Below are 15,784 nucleotides of genomic sequence, written 5' to 3'. Positions count from 1 at the left end.
AACCATCGTTGTAAGAATTTTATTCTAGCTCCTAAGGTATCTGTTAATCCTGCTTCATTCCAACTTTTTATTACTTTTGAATTAAAAGGTTCCGGTAATTTTGTAAAATATAATTTTCTTATTTCTTTACTTTCGTCTATGCTATATGTTCCTTTATAATAGTATTTTCTAAATGCACATGTATATTCATCTATATAACACATGTTACATATCGCTAATTTTGTCATTAGATTCCGGTTTATGATTTTTTCTTTATTTTGTTCTTCTACTTCTGTTGTCATACTACTAAATTCGTTTCTTATAGCTATTTCGTATTTATATAATATTTCCATAGTTGTAGTAGCTATTTCACCATCAAATTTTTTATTACTTCTTAGAGTTTGTAAACTTTCATCTGATAAATTTTGCAGCCATAATTTTACTGTTCCTATAAGTGTTCTTTCTATATATCCTGGTGTTTCTGTTATTATAATTTTGTTTTCTATTAATTATTTTGATATATATCCCATTCATAATTGGATTGTTTTATTTATATCTGCTACACAATCTAAATCTAAAAAATTATGTTGTTCAGTTATTGGTTTAGGCGTCCATTTTTTATTTAATCTTTTATCCCATATAGTTTTTTTCTCTATCATATTGTCCATAGTTTTCATTATAATATTTTGGATTTAAATTTTTTAGGTTTTTTACTGCTGATGTGCTAGGTTTTTCATCCATGTTTACGTCTCCTGTATTTACTTTTAAATTCTTTGTATTATCTATGTTTGCTAAAAGTTTCGTATATGTTTCGCTTGTTTCCGAATGTTGTTCATCTAGATCATTGTTATTTATTTCATCAATTCTTATTTCGGGTAGATTATTTTGGTTATTTTCTTCTTTTTCTTCTAATTGCAATTTTTTTAAAATTTATTTTTCTCATTTGCTAATTTTGTTTTTTGTTCTTTTTCTTTTTGTTTCATTTCATACATCTCTTTTAGCATTGCCAACTCTTTTTCTAGTTATATTATTTTAGTATCTTTTACTTTTTCTAATTGTTGTACTTCTTTTTGGTTGTTGTTTTATTTTTTCAATTTCCGTTTTTCTATCTACTTCTTCATTTTCTTTTGTTATTCTTACCATAACAGTTAAACTATCTTCTAGTTTTACCGTTTCTTTTTTTAACATTAAACTTAGATTGTCACCTATTTTCTTATACCTTCTTCCTAGATTAGAAAATATTATCTTTATTTTTAATCCGTCATAGTTTTCATATGTTTTTTCATCTATTGCATATTCTTCCTTATTCATTTATAGATTGTGTTGACGTTTATATTCTAAATTTTCTATTTGTATTTGTAGATATAAAATAGTTTTCCTTTGTGCTACTATAGATTTTTTACAAGTTCCTTCGAATATATTACTGTTAAGTCTACTTTGCCTATGTGCTAATTCTTGTCATTTTGCTATAATTATTTCAGTAAGTTTTTGTCTATATTCGTTATTCTCGTTATTCATTGTATTTTTAAATATTGAATATATTTATATTCTATTTTAGATATATTATCTATTAATTGATCTAATTTGTCGTTATCAATTTTTGTGATATTGAATTGTTTATATTCCAGATACAATTTGTTTAATTTTCTTCTTATTTTTCTTAATTTTCTACTAGTACGTTGCTTTTTATATTTCTTTTTATCCATAGTTCTGATACTAGCTTAGCCTAAAAATTTTATGTCACTATCCAAAAAAAATTATGGCCCAATTTCTTTCACCATTGGTCTAATCATAACGATCGGGATGGATCATACACTAATACAAAACAGTAGCTGCAAAACTACCTAATACATAAAAATGAATAATCAAAACACCTATTTTATCATTATTGCCCAATAATTATATCTTCATCACATTATCATTATGTCACGATTGCTCCATTAATTAACACAAATTCTAATAGTATAAATAAATAATTTCACCTATAATAAATGGTCTTATTTGACATTTATTTGGGCACATATCATTATTAGTAAAATACTTGTATAAATGTAGCATCTCACATATCTAACGTCAAAGATAAAATCGAAAATCTCCTCTTTGAACCTTAGTTAATGTTGTGACTTGCGTCCCAACTGCTCTTTATTTGGAACTTTTAAATTCATCTTTTAACATGTTAAACCCTTCTCACTTAAATTTATCTTTGTATATGAATCACGTGGCATAAAGATATTAAATGAGTTATGAACTTGGTTCATTAATCATCAATTAAACTGGTTGTCTAAAATAATTAAAACTTCAAGTATATCCATATGATTTGTTTGGAATCTTGCGAAAATAAATTGAATATATAAATTGTTAAAAAAATACGTTTAAGACCTATTGAAAATGTCAAACATTGATTCAAGGTCATCTTGATCGAAAATTGATCACGGTCAAACTTAATTTTTCTTAAAACTCAAGAACCCAATCAATGACCCAAATCGCTAATTTCGAACACCCCAAGATTTGTACTATCAATCTCTACAAGTTATAATCACATATAAAAACTATTAAAAGGTCAAAATAGAAAAACACACATCAAATTTATAAAATGACTAGAAAGATCTTTATAGTCATCTACCCTAATATTTATAAAAATAAATTTCACATATTTATAAAAAAATAATTGTACTTTCTTCTTGATTTATTTGATGTGATTATTTTGATTATTTAAAACTGTGGTCATGTCGCTGACATGTTAATGATTAAGTTTTCATAAAGTTCTTACAATAGTTTTTACAAAATGTCACTTTAGATCAATAGAATAAAAAGAGTAGCTATGAAATTGTCAGTACATCATAATTAGTGAAACATTGTCATTCCTCTAATGAAATTGTTGCCTATTTTGTCTCTTTGCATCTTTCTTTCTCATTCTCAACGAGAGGAACATAATGACCCTCTAACTTTCAACCCGTCAGAAAATTAATGAAACTGAAAATAACTGATATTGATATATGAAATTTTCATTAGACAACCATAACAATCACCGATTCTCTTTCCTTTTTATATGATCACCACTATCATATTTCAATGAAGAGATATAATTTTTATACCATTTTTTTACATGTAAATTCGTATTAATGTAAAAAATTTAAATGCCTCACAACTCTTTACTCCAATAGACAATAACTGAGAATTTTCTTGTGCATAATAATTGACAATTAATGCTAGAGAAAGGTAACTATAGTCATCGACAATAAATAATTTAAATAATTCATTTACCTTTTGAATTTAATGTTTTATCATTGGAGTAAAAGTCAATCAATGTTAACTTCACAAAACTGTTACCAGAAAACTCGTGAAGTTGTAGAATTGGTGTATTTCTATTCTGTGGCAGTTTGTGATTGACAGAAATATCATTACTTGAGTGCCTTCAAATTATATAAATACTATTTGAATATGTCGTATCTTCTTCATAACACTAATCTCTTTAAAATTGTTAGAAAAATAAGAAAAGCAAAATAAAAGAGGAATGACTTTTAAGCATGAAAAAAAATCATCTTTTCATAAAGAAATATTGTATGTATACAAATTGAAGAAAATACAAGTAATTCCCTTCAAAATACAGTAACATCCATCTTTATACCTTCAATTTTTTTTATGCTAAACTTCAAAGATGACTTTTTAGAATGGTCATATTCTTTCACGAACAAATGTATTTGTTCAGTTTAAGATCTCTATATATTACAAATTATCTAAAAAATTATTTATCCTGTCACATGATGCGTGGAGCTTTCACCATCTGTATTAGTGACGTAACATGCATTAAATTTTTTGATACAAATTCAAATTATTTAGAACTAAAAATATGTTCTTTGAAACAACAAAAAAAGTAATGCTAGTGGTCTAATTTGGACTCAAAATATCTTCTAGGTTTGGCGTTATGATTTAGGGTTAAATCATTTAATCCATCCCTAACGCCGTTATCTGTATTCAAAACGAAAAACTCCTATTTATGCTTATATATACTTATATAAATGCCATCGCACTAGGTATAACCAATTTGCTGCTCTCCTCACTAGTTAGAGTTCGCCAATTCACTACTATCGGGCGATCCTTGATAAACCCTATAATTTTCTGATAAGGTTTGAACATTCATTTTGAATGGTGAATAATCCCACCAACACCAAGTAGGTAATCTTCAATATTATAATATAAGACATTGTCACGACNCCAGCAAGTCATAAATGACTTGGGGTCGCCACAAGAACGCTCTAAACGACGCAATAAATGCTTTAATTTAAAAAAATGACCTAGAGGGTCATTACAGACATTCAAAGTTACGACAATATTTTTTTAAGTTTAATTATTTAATAATCTAATTCATTTGAACTTGAAATTTTTAATAAAAACATACTTCAAAGAATTAAAGACAATTTTACGAAATCAATTTAATTATTTACAATTTTTAATTATAATTACACAAATAATTAAATTTTAAAAATATGTCCATAATAGTATGAGATTAGACCTATAAATACATTATTTTTTTTTATATTCATTCTACTTAGGTTTTCCAAGTGTGCTGGTGCTTCTCACAAGTAAAATAACATTTTACACCGCCTTCATCAGATCTGGTTCTCTTTTATGTATGTATTTCCTTCATTTTCTTTTGGTTCTTCGTTTAATCTTTGCCTCTTGCTAGAATTTACTTCTATGTTTGTACAGGTATGTTTTTGTATTCAAGTGAACTGATTTAGGGTTTATTTTAGGTTCTTCGTTTAATCTTGCCTCTTGGTCGATTTTGTTTCTTTTTTGTACAGGTATGTTTTCGTATTAGAGTGAACTGAATTTAGGGTTTCTTTTGGTTCTTCGTTTAATCTTGCCTCTTGGTCGATTTTTTTTTTCTTTTTTGTTGTACAGGTATGTTTTCGTATTAGAGTGAACTGAATTTAGAGTTTTTTTTTTTTTTGGGTTATTTGGAGGCCCTTATTTTTTGACTTACGGTTGAGCCGCCCTTGGGTTTATGATAACTTCTGTCTGAACTCTACTAATCTTGATGTGCTCGAATTCCGCCCCTCCGCCCACTTCCAGTGAATGATTCAATGTTTATTTGTTAACTTTTGTGTTTCTGTCACTGTGCACAATTTTTTTCCCAATTCAAAACTGATGTTGAGGATTGTAATTTCTTACAGGATAAATTGAGAGTAAATTAGTGTGTAGTTCAAAGGATTAACTAGCTCAAAGTTTGTGTTAGTTTGAGTGGGGAAAAAGAATCCTTTTCAAGTTTTGAAATTGATTAGCTTATGATGGTGGTGGCTATTTGTGCTCGAATACAATCTTTATTTGTTAACTTTTGTGTTTACGTCACTGTTGCTATTATTCCCAATTTTAAACTGGTGTTGAGGAGTGTAAATTATTGTAGGATAGATTGAGAATAAATTTGGTTGAATTGATTGATAAATGAGTGCGGTGTAGTTGTATAGTTCAAAGAATTAACAAGGTCAAGGTTTACTGAATAGTTTGGAATTTGCATTACTGAAATTTCCTTTGCGCTTGCTTGTTTGTGTATACGTACCCTTTTCTATTACTGGAAATGTTAACCAAAAACCTTTATTGTTTTAATAATCACATCCTCGCAAGACCTAGTTCTGCTTTACTTTCTTTCTTGTTTTAAAAATCATTCTGAACATGTATTCAGCATATACAAAGTGTTAGGGCATGGCACATAAGTGGGTGCATTTGTGGCTTTTTAAGTTTTGACATTTTCCTTAATTGTTGTCTTTGTTACCTGAATGTGTATTTCATTTATTGTCGTGTTTCTAATTGTAGTTATTTTGATGAGCTTTGCAGTTTGCACATCAAGAGCAGCTTTCATCTACCAGAAGCATAATTGCATTGATGTGTTGTGGAAACTGACTTCGTACTCCTGAGTTGATATGGGTTTTGATATTGAATGCATAATCGACATCCATACCTATCCTGGAGAGTATTTCTGTCCTGTTTGTCGCACACTCGTATTTCCTAATGAAGCCGTCCAATCACAGTGCACTCATCTCTACTGCAAACCTTGTCTGGCACATGTTGCCAATGGGAGCCGAGCCTGTCCTTATGATGGATACTTGGTGACTGAAGCAGACTCTAAAGTGAGCTCCCTGTAGTACATTGTCCTTTAGATAACTACTGATGCTTTTGCTACTCGTGATAGTTTGAATGTGTTGCATTTACTTTTCCTCACAGGCCCTTATCGAGTCGGACAAGACACTTGCTGAAAGCATAGGCAGAGTTAAAGTGCGTTGTCTCTATCACAGAAGTGGATGCACATGGGAAGGTTCCTTCTCTGATTGCACTTCCCATTGTTCTGGCTGTTCCTTCGGCAATTCCCCAGTTGTATGCAATAGATGTGGAGTCCAGATTGTGCATCGACAAGTGCATGAGCATGCCCTGAGTTGTCCTGTGAGTACTTTTCATACATATGTAATACTCATCTTTCTTGTATGGATGGTTTCTTAGTGTATGTTCTATCCCCAGGGTGTATATCCTGCACAGCAGACAACTAATGGTGCCCAAGATAATCCTAGCTCTGGTGCAGCCACCACTGCTGCTGGTACCGACTTGAATCGAACTACGGCTCATTCAGGAACTCCAGCATCACAGACACCAAACCCTCAAACCACAACTGCTTCTCTGCTTCCTGGACAAGATCCCAATCAGCAAACAAATGCCAGCTCTCAGGCTCTTGCTACTGCTTCAGCTGGTGTGCCTACTTCAGAGCAGTGGTATCAGCAATATTATCAGCAATATGCAGGATATGAGCCTTATCAACAGCAAACTTATCAACAATACTATCCTTATCAGCAACAACCCCTCCAACAATTTCAGCAACAACCTCACATTTACATGCAGCCACCAGCACAACCCCAGACCCCGGTCCCAGCCCAGCCCCAGCCCCAACCCCAGCCCCAACCCCAGCCCCAGCCCCAGCCCCAACCCCAGCCCCAGCCCCAGCCCCAGCCCCAGCCGCAACCACTTAATCCTCAATCTCAACAACAACCTCATACTCAAATGCAAGCTCTACCTAAAGGGCCAACTCAACCACAGGTTCAACCTCTGGCACAACAGCATCAAAACCAAGTCAACCCAGTGCAGCAGCTCCCACCTACTATGCAACCTCATGCCCAAATTCCATCACAAATATATCCAGCTTCTGGTGCTCATCCACCATATTCACAGACCTATCCAATGCAGCCTCATTCACAACAATATGTGCAAGTGCCACAGTATCAGCAGCCTCCTGCCCAGGTTCATCCCCCTCCATCTTCTCAAGCCCAACCACATCCTCCTGTGCAACCACAACCTCATTCACAACTCCAGCCGCAAATAAATGTGCAACATCATCCACAATCTCATGGCCAATTGCGGCCTCCTCAGGTCGGCCAGCCTACTCATGCACTGGGTCAGACCCTCCCTTCAACAGCCAATGCAGTTTCAGGTTTCCATTCCTATCCACAAACCCAGCTCACGCAGCAAGTGGCTATAGGGATGAAACAGCAACCTCCAATGTATCCACATCCTACTAGTGGGTCTATGCCTCTGGTTCAAACTCATGGTCAGGTTCCTCAACCTCCCTTAATGCGCCCACCTCTGGGTCTAATCGGCAATCAGCAACCGGGGCTGGTACCTACTCAAGGTCAAGTTCCTGCGCAATCTCAACTTTATGCTACTGCTCAACAAGCAGGACACTCAATTCAGCAACATCCTGTTCGGCCTAATCAACAGCCAATGTCTCAACAGTACAGTCAACATCATACATTTCCTGGTCCATTTCCGAGCCAATCACACCAGCAAGGTCATTTTACTCACCAGCAGCCGTTGCAGTCTCAATTTCGCCCTCAAGGTCTTCCTAATGTGGTGCCTCAAAGTTTGCATGCATATATTCAGCCACAGCAAAATGCCACCTTACCACCTCCCCCACAACCTCAACAATCTCAAACATATATAGGAAGGCCTGGGATGCAAAATCATGTCCAGTCGATTTCACAGGCTCATGGTGGATATAATACTACAGCCCAGGTTAGATCTGTCCAGCCTGCTTTAAGCCAGCCGCAAATAAATCCAAGTTATGGGAGCTACACGAGCAATGAGCACGAGTCAATGGATCAGAAGAAACGGTTAGCCCTAGAGAGTAAAGGTGATCTGTTACCTGACAAAACTTCAGGAAGGCCAGAAGTGGGAGTTCCTTCCCAGGACAATGCTCAAAAGGATCTAAATTCTCTTCCAGCCAAATCAATTGATGACGAGTACAGACAGAGGGCCAGCAGTGATATAGATGTTCATAAGGGTGATTCAGATGAGCTTATGGACAAAAGAACTGTTAAGGAAGAGGAAAATGAGAATTTTTTGAAGCCTAAATCTGCTGCCAAATCAGCTGATGCAACAGTTAAGCCAGACAAAGATGCCTGTGATGATACTCCAAAAGAACTGGACCAGACTTTGGAAAAGCATGAATCTTCTGATGCTGCTGATGGTTCAATTAAGAATCTGAACTCTGGAAGAGATTCACATGACTCTACCATTGACAGAGGGGTTTTTCAGCAGTATGGGCATGGGATGCCACCTCCGAAATATGGACCGTCTGCGCAGCAAAGGCCCGTTGGTCCTATGATAATATCACCAGGGCAACCTGCAGGCAGTGCTTCTCATGCCCAACTCCCTGGATATCCCCCCACTGCAATGATACCTTCAGGGGATGTGCCTCAGGCTGGTCAGCCATTGAATTCTCTTGATCATCATCCACAATTCCTGAAGCAGCCTAGTAGTGCCCCCCTTGGTGGTATCCCTGGTCCAGGGTCTATAACAACCTTTGCTAGGGGGCATGGTCATTTTCTTCCACCAGGTGAATTCCCAGAGGGGATAACGGGAGTAGGAAGAGCACCATTAAGTGGTGCTGAAATTCCTAGTGGAACACAACACTCAGTTAATCCAGCAGAGGCTGAAATGTTTCAAAACCAAAGGGTGAATCGGTTTGAAGGAAATCAACCAAACCCATTTTCCTCTGGGTCTTTTGAGAAGGTTCCATTTGGCCAACCTAGAAGTATGGAATCAGCTAGGGATAAAAGGTTGAAGGCGCCTATGGGGGAGCATTTAAGTCCTTTGCCAGTGCCTCGCGATCAAGGTGAGTTGGACTTTGATATTCAATTATTTCCTAAATAATTTATCAAGAAGAGTTAAAATCAATGTCCTAATTAATTACACTAAATAATGAACTTTGTTGTTGCAGGATCATGGCCACATGACAAACCTCCTCGCGGATTAGGATATGATTCTGGATCAAAATTTGAGGCCAGTACCGGGGTTCCCCCTAACAGATTATTGCCTCCACATCATCCTCCTGGTTCGATGCATTTCAAGGATAGTGGAGAAAGAGAAGCACCACTTGGTCCTCATGACGATGATAGAAAAAGGGGAGGATCTGGATTTGGTGTGCATCATATGGATTATTTGTCTGCCAGAAACCCTGATGGGGAGTTATTTAACATTCCACCACGTGGATTTGTAAGTCACTCAGGTTTTGATGATATTGGTGGCAGAGAGCCCCATCAATTTATTGAAGGGCCTGGACATTTCAATTTACCTTCCAATCTAGCTGGCGGTTTATACTCTAATGGTAGGTTCCAAGCTTTGCCTGGCCATCCACATGGAGTAGAGACTGATGGTCTTGGGGATTTGAGAGGTGGTGAGCATACTACCTTTGGTCGTCCTTACAAACATGTCCAGAGTGGTGATCTGTTTGGAAAAGACATGCCGAGTCATTTGCATCATGATGAGTCTTTGGATCCTCCGAAATTACCAAGTCATTTACGTTTTGATAAACCTGCTGGCTTTGGTTCCTTCGCTGGCCGTGCTTATATGGGGGAGTTGTCTGGGTTTGGAGATATTCCTGGTTTTGGTGAATCAATTGGACGCAACAAACCTGGTATGCCACGGTTTGGGGAGCCTGGCTTCAGGAGCAGGTATCCTGTCCCGGGATATCCGAATCACGGACTTTATGCAGTAAGTTTTGCCTTATGAACCCTGTAATTATCTTGTTCATTTTCCTTTGTTAGTATGTTATTTCTTGGAAATGGAGCTTTATTGCATTGTTATCACGTGATCGACATAATGTGCATGAAATTAGAATATCCTCTTATTAATTTTTTGTGAACTCGCAACTTCTCAGGGTGATGTGGACTCCTTTGATAGACCAAGAAAGAGGAAGCCCACGAGCATGGGATGGTGCCGCATTTGCAAGGTTGATTGTGAAACCGTTGAGGGCCTAGATATGCATTCACAGACAAGAGAGCACCAGGATATGGCTATGGATATGGTCAGGTCTATCAAGGAGCAAAACCGAAAGAAACAGAAGTGAGTGTTCGATAGATTTTGTAACACCAACAAATTCGACAGCATAAATTCTAATTCCTTTTGCTACCATTTTGTAGGACTTTTAGTGATCGTGCTTCAGTTGAAGAGAAAGGGAGGACTAGAAAGGCAGTGTTCGAGAGCCGTGGTAGAAAGACTTGAGCTTGGGATAGTAGATAGGAAGTGAAAGGCTGTGTTTGATGGTTGTAACTAAGCCTTCAGTCAAGCATTTGCACCGCAATGTAGGTGATTAGCTTTACAATCTTTCTTCTTCTTCTGGGGGTTTTTATCCTAGCTTTGTCATTTCAGGTTGCTGCCCTGTTGTTGGAAGATGGTTTGGATTGGAAGTTTCTGTGGCAGTTAAGTTGTTTTGCCCATGGTTTTGAAAACTTATTTTTCCTGTATTAGGACAATTGTGTCAACTTAGTCCTGGTGGATCTGTAGCTATATTCTGCACTTTCTTGCTTATGCAACCTAGTTCAGGGAACGTTTCCTGCTAATTAAATGTTGCTATGCGTTAGTTTCAGTTCTTATGCGAGAGTTCCTATAATATGTATGCTGTGATCTTACCTCTGTCTTCTAGTGCTCGTTCATGCTTCGGGAATGAAATAGTAACTAATTGTGATGCTTCATTGGATATGGGATAGTGAAGACCTGATCCTTAAATAATAACCATGGAAATCATATCAAATCATACCTTTTTTTGTTATTCCTTAATTTTTGTTGGTCAACAGAAGATTACTTTTCCATAAAGAATTGGTATAGAAGTTCTTCTGTCTGCTTCCTAACCAAAACGCTACCTTCTCTATTTTGAAAAAAGAAAAAAAAAAGCAAAACTGTATGTGAAGATCAATTTTGGCCCTGACAGTGCACAGTTTGCTGTGCAGCATCTTAAGTAAAAAGGGGCATTGCCACATTGGAATGTCCCCTTCACTTTTCTTAACTAAATATTCACTTTGCGTAAGAGGGATTCTTATGGCCACTTTTGGGCTGCAGCGATACATAAAGCAGAGACGCACACAGTTATCCAGAAAGAAATAAACTGCTGAGACACACAGACAGAACCTGTGATCCATGAACGTACTATACAGTTAGCAACTGGAGTTAAAATATAACTTCCGCTTTACAATTTACCATCCTAGTTTTTAGAATATGTAGAGAACTTGCAGTTTCTAGAAGTCTAAATTACATAAAAAAACTTGAATGGAACTGGTTCTAGTGGAACTAAATCATATTGATGGTCCATATAGCTGACCTCAGCTGGCTTGGGATTGAGGCGTAGCACTTGGTGAGACATTCTTTTCATTGCTTGGAGATGCTTTTCTGGTCTTAACATTGAAGTTCAGTTAGGGCGTCTTTTTTTGTTTTTCTATGGTGTCTCCATGGTTACTAAAATTGACCAGTGTATGAGCTGCGGAGTTATGTACCATAGCAACCATTAGATTGGTATATCAATACAACTGTACAATAATTATTATAAAAATTTAAAATTGGTGGCTCTCGGTTAACAGATTATCAATATTAGATTGCTGTTTTTCTTGATTGAAGGGAGGGGGTTTGCATTATTTAATGGCCAACCAAAAAAAAGACTATGAAAAGACACATTTATACTCAAGACTGAAATCCCCTAGTTCAGATGACATGTAAAATTGGCCGGTGTATGAGCTGCGGAGTTATGTACGATAGCAACCATTAGATTGGTATATCAATACAACTGTACAATAATTATTATGAAAATTTAAAATTGGTGGCTCTCGGTTAACAGACTATCGATATTAGATTGCTGTTTTTCTTGATTGAAGGGAGGGGGCTTGTATTATTTAATGGCCAACCAAAAAAAAGACTATGAAAAGACACATTTATACTCATAAGACTGAAATCCCCTTAGTTCAGATGACATGTAAATGGGGGTTTGGTCGAAGGAGATCAGTTGGTGAAGATAATTAAAGCTTGTTCTTCATAATACACAATCCTTTGAACTTTGAATATAAAATGCATAACTTCTGTGTTGGGGGTTGGGAGAAGCTTCTCCTGGCCATTGTCTTCTGCCACACAGCAGTTTTAAAATTTGTTTTTGACTATAGGGCTCTTTTGTTGTGTATCTCTTTTAGTACTTGCCTGCAGTTTTATTTTGTGATGTTCTCTCATGCCTTGAGGATGCATCATAATTTTCATGGTTCTTTACTCGTTAATATTGGAATTCCTGACTCCCTCTGGCCTAGGTTTGTTAAGCTAATTTGTCTATTGCACAAGGTTATTTCACTAAGCTAGGTTGCTAATGTTTCGATCTCTCCATTCTTGGGACTGGTTACCTGACAGATGTAGCTTAGTTGTAAAGACTAGGTTTTAATGATGGAAAATATTCTTGAAGTTGATCTGGTATTATTATGATATTGAACCTCTTTTTGAGAAACGTCTACGGAGTTCTCTGGTCATCATAATTTGAATACTTTGCAGGATGTTGACCATGTATTTAGGTTATTCTTTATTAAGACTTTGATTCGTTCTATATTCATCAAAGTGGAATTTAGCCATAAGACCATACAGATTGCTGAAACAAAATTGATGGACATACAATGTCAGTGTACTAACATAAAGGAAAGCCAGCGAACAGAAAGTAATAAAGACTGTCTATGACAGTCCATACTATAACAAAATTGATGGACAAACAATTCAACATCATCGTAATTAACATCAAGAAAGAACAGGGTACAAAAAGGAGGCTATAATCCTTCACGGCAACACTAATGTAAAGAACTGTGAACAAAAAGGAACCAGGATCTGTTGGAAACATGGATTTTCACATATTTAATAATCTCAGTTGTTGTCTATGATGGAGGGTTGATGTTGATATGGAGAGCTGGAGACCACGACTAAGATTCCTGAATATATGATTAAGAGGTCATAAAAAAGTGTTTTCTGTTGCAGTTTTTTTGTTAAATATGTATGAGCCATTTTTATTTTAGTTTTTGATCAAAAGGGGTGTATGAGCCATTTTTGATAAATAAGAAGTGTTCCCAAATCGTTGTTGTTAATGATGCCTGTAGTTTTGACAACAATTGCTTGATATAGGTTAAACCATGGAGCTTCATAAACTTTAGTCCCAGAGACACGATGCAGAGTTTATAGATTGAGGTGCTTTCTAAGTATGTGTTACAGGAGCATAGCAAGGTTACATCTAACCATCTAAAAGGATAAGGGAGCCTTTTGTATTCTGTGTTAATCTGACTAGGAACTTGTATGTATGAGCTTTTAGTCAGGTTATGGAATCCAGTTCTTTGCCTTGGAACACATGCATGTGCTGCTTTTGAAGTGTTTTTGTTAATACTGTGTTATGCAGAAAGCCAGAAACTGGGATATCTGACGAGCCAAAACATTACTGAATTTTGCATATACTAACTTGCTTTCTTTCCTTGCTCGATTTTGGGGGGAAGCCTAGGTGAATGTTAAGTAATAAAAAGGGTGAACTGCAGTTACTGTACAGCATATTATGTAGTAAACATGCAAAATAAGCAATGGTAGTTCATATTGCTAAAAAATAGTTTAGCAATGTTGCAAGCAGGAACTCCAGTTCCACATGGGAAAATTAGTCTAGCTAAGTGCAGTACCACTATATTATGCTGGACTAATGTTGACAGGATGAACCCAATGTAAGATCTTCTCAATTGCACGACGAAGCATCTAGACATCCCTGAGGATCACCTTTGTCATTAATTAGGTATATGTTTTTCCATTGCTAGTTGATATTTACATGTATTCAAGTTGAACCTATTGAATGATGAGGTTCTTCTGTTACCAGGAGTGGTTACACATTTCAACTTCCATTGCAGGCTGTTTATGGAAGTACAACCATCAGGAAGAATGTTGTAGTATTTGTTTGTAAAATAAAAAGGGGATCCTCAATGTAGGCAGTGCTTTTATTTTTCTACCTTTGTTCTTTGATAAACAAACTCTTTAATCATTCCCGTCATTTTGATATTAGAGCTGGAAGAGTAAATACAGCTCTAAGTTAATTTCACCCTGTAAAGGCTGTTGTGGGATGTATTAGTTACAGCAAGTAAAGATGATTGATGTGAAGATATGTACACTTTTCTTCAAGTTAAAGCAAATGATTTGTAAATGTAGGCAGTGCCTTTTTTTTCTTCCCATTTGTTGATAAGTAAGTGTTTCTATCTCTTTTATTTTCATTTTGGTATTTAGAGAGGATAAGTATAGACAGCTCTTAAGTTAATTTCACCTGTAAATGCTGTTTATTAATTGCTGGGTGAAAGTGATTATTGAGGTGAAGAAAAATAGGGCTCTTGGAGTCCAGCTTGGGGGCAGTTGTTGAGTATAAATTGGACAGAAGCTGGATGAAGTAAAAATATTACTGCTCTGAAGCATGTTTTATTCCAACCCAATGGTGAGTTTGTTTTGACGGAAAGTATTTTTGATATATGTATTTTTTTTGTAATGTTACCTTTTTTTATGGTGGTTGTAACAAAATAAGTTGTAAAGAAAACCCTTTCTTAGTGAGTGCGTTTAGGTAGAAAGAAAAATGTATTTTGAGTAGACTTATTATTCTCCTCAAATTTAAAGAAAATGAAGAAAGAAAAATATATTTTGAGTAGACTTATTATTTTCCTCAAATTTAAAGAAAATGATTTCATTTCATGATATAAGGAAAATATTTTTAAAAAATCTCCTGATCAGTTGCCTATTCAATTCTCAATGACCAGTCGCCTATTCAATTCTCAATTTGGGTTTGGGTTAGGGTTGAGACTTGGTTCAGTGTCGAGGTTGTGAGTTGAGTCTTGAGTCGGGATTGAAGTTTGGTTTTCGTGTCTTGGGTCAGGTTTGGAGTCTGGTTGAAGTTGGATTTGAACCATAGGTCTCGATCAAGGTTGAGAGGTTGAGTATGGAGTTGGGGTACATAATCAAGTTTCGTGTTTGGTCGAGATTTTGGGTCTGATTTGGTGTCATAGTATTTGTCTAGATTATATCTAAATGATGTTGGGATAATACTTTCTATATACTAACCAAATACCCGAACAAGTAAGGAAGTCACTTATTTTTCAAAAAAATATTTTTAGTGGAAAGCATTTTCTTTTGTACCAAACAAAAGGAAATATATATAAAGGTATTTATATATTAGTTTTTGCCAAAGAATGGGTAGTAAAAGAAAAATGTTAAATGAGACTAGAATATATAAATACTAGATAGAGGTGTCCGTGCCAGCACGGGTCCAACACCATAAATGTTTAGTATATGAGTAAGATTATGAACTATTAGTGTATAATTTGATATTGATATTGATATTGGTTGAGTGACTCGATTAATGAGTGTGTGCTATAGCGTTTGAAGTGTAATTATAGTAAGATGTACATGAAGGAAATCATAAATATACTAAAAAAATTGGAAAGATAGAACTTTATAAGATAAT

At 35.7% G+C, this 15,784-nt stretch overlaps 1 protein-coding gene across 10 annotated transcripts; it reads left to right on the top strand.

The window, feature by feature from the left end:
* Positions 1–4,521: 4,521 nt before the first annotated feature.
* Positions 4,522–14,534, top strand: LOC125871251 (uncharacterized). Of its 10 annotated transcripts, none has more exons than XR_007446984.1 (11): positions 4,563–4,610; positions 4,734–4,784; positions 5,815–6,107; positions 6,202–6,417; positions 6,493–9,136; positions 9,242–10,014; positions 10,181–10,365; positions 10,443–10,604; positions 10,672–10,721; positions 13,925–14,080; positions 14,162–14,534. XR_007446984.1 is itself a non-coding variant. In XM_049551847.1 (8 exons), the coding sequence occupies exons 3-8, from the start codon at positions 5,901–5,903 to the stop codon at positions 10,522–10,524; spliced, it is 4,107 nt and encodes a 1,368-aa protein (XP_049407804.1). In that variant the 5' UTR covers positions 4,563–4,610; positions 4,734–4,784; positions 5,815–5,900; the 3' UTR covers positions 10,525–11,004. The 10 variants fall into 10 exon arrangements, 2 of the variants coding, with proteins under 2 accessions (XP_049407805.1, XP_049407804.1); XR_007446986.1 differs by having other exon boundaries at positions 13,703–14,080; XR_007446988.1 differs by lacking the exon at positions 13,925–14,080 and having other exon boundaries at positions 14,193–14,534.
* The last annotated feature ends 1,250 nt before the right edge of the window (positions 14,535–15,784 follow it).

This window comes from Solanum stenotomum, chromosome 7, assembly GCF_019186545.1.
Source record: "Solanum stenotomum isolate F172 chromosome 7, ASM1918654v1, whole genome shotgun sequence".
Lineage (NCBI taxonomy): Eukaryota > Viridiplantae > Streptophyta > Magnoliopsida > Solanales > Solanaceae > Solanum > Solanum stenotomum.
This window is presented reverse-complemented; position numbering and strand designations above follow the sequence as displayed.

Coding starts and splice junctions, on each gene's coding strand:
- LOC125871251 (XM_049551848.1), top strand. CDS start 5,901: ATGGGTTTTGATATTGAATGCATAATCGACATCCATACCTATCCTGGA. Junction 10,015..10,180: donor CGAATCACGGACTTTATGCA/GTAAGTTTTGCC, acceptor GCAACTTCTCAG/GGTGATGTGGACTCCTTTGA. Junction 10,366..10,442: donor CAAAACCGAAAGAAACAGAA/GTGAGTGTTCGA, acceptor ACCATTTTGTAG/GACTTTTAGTGATCGTGCTT.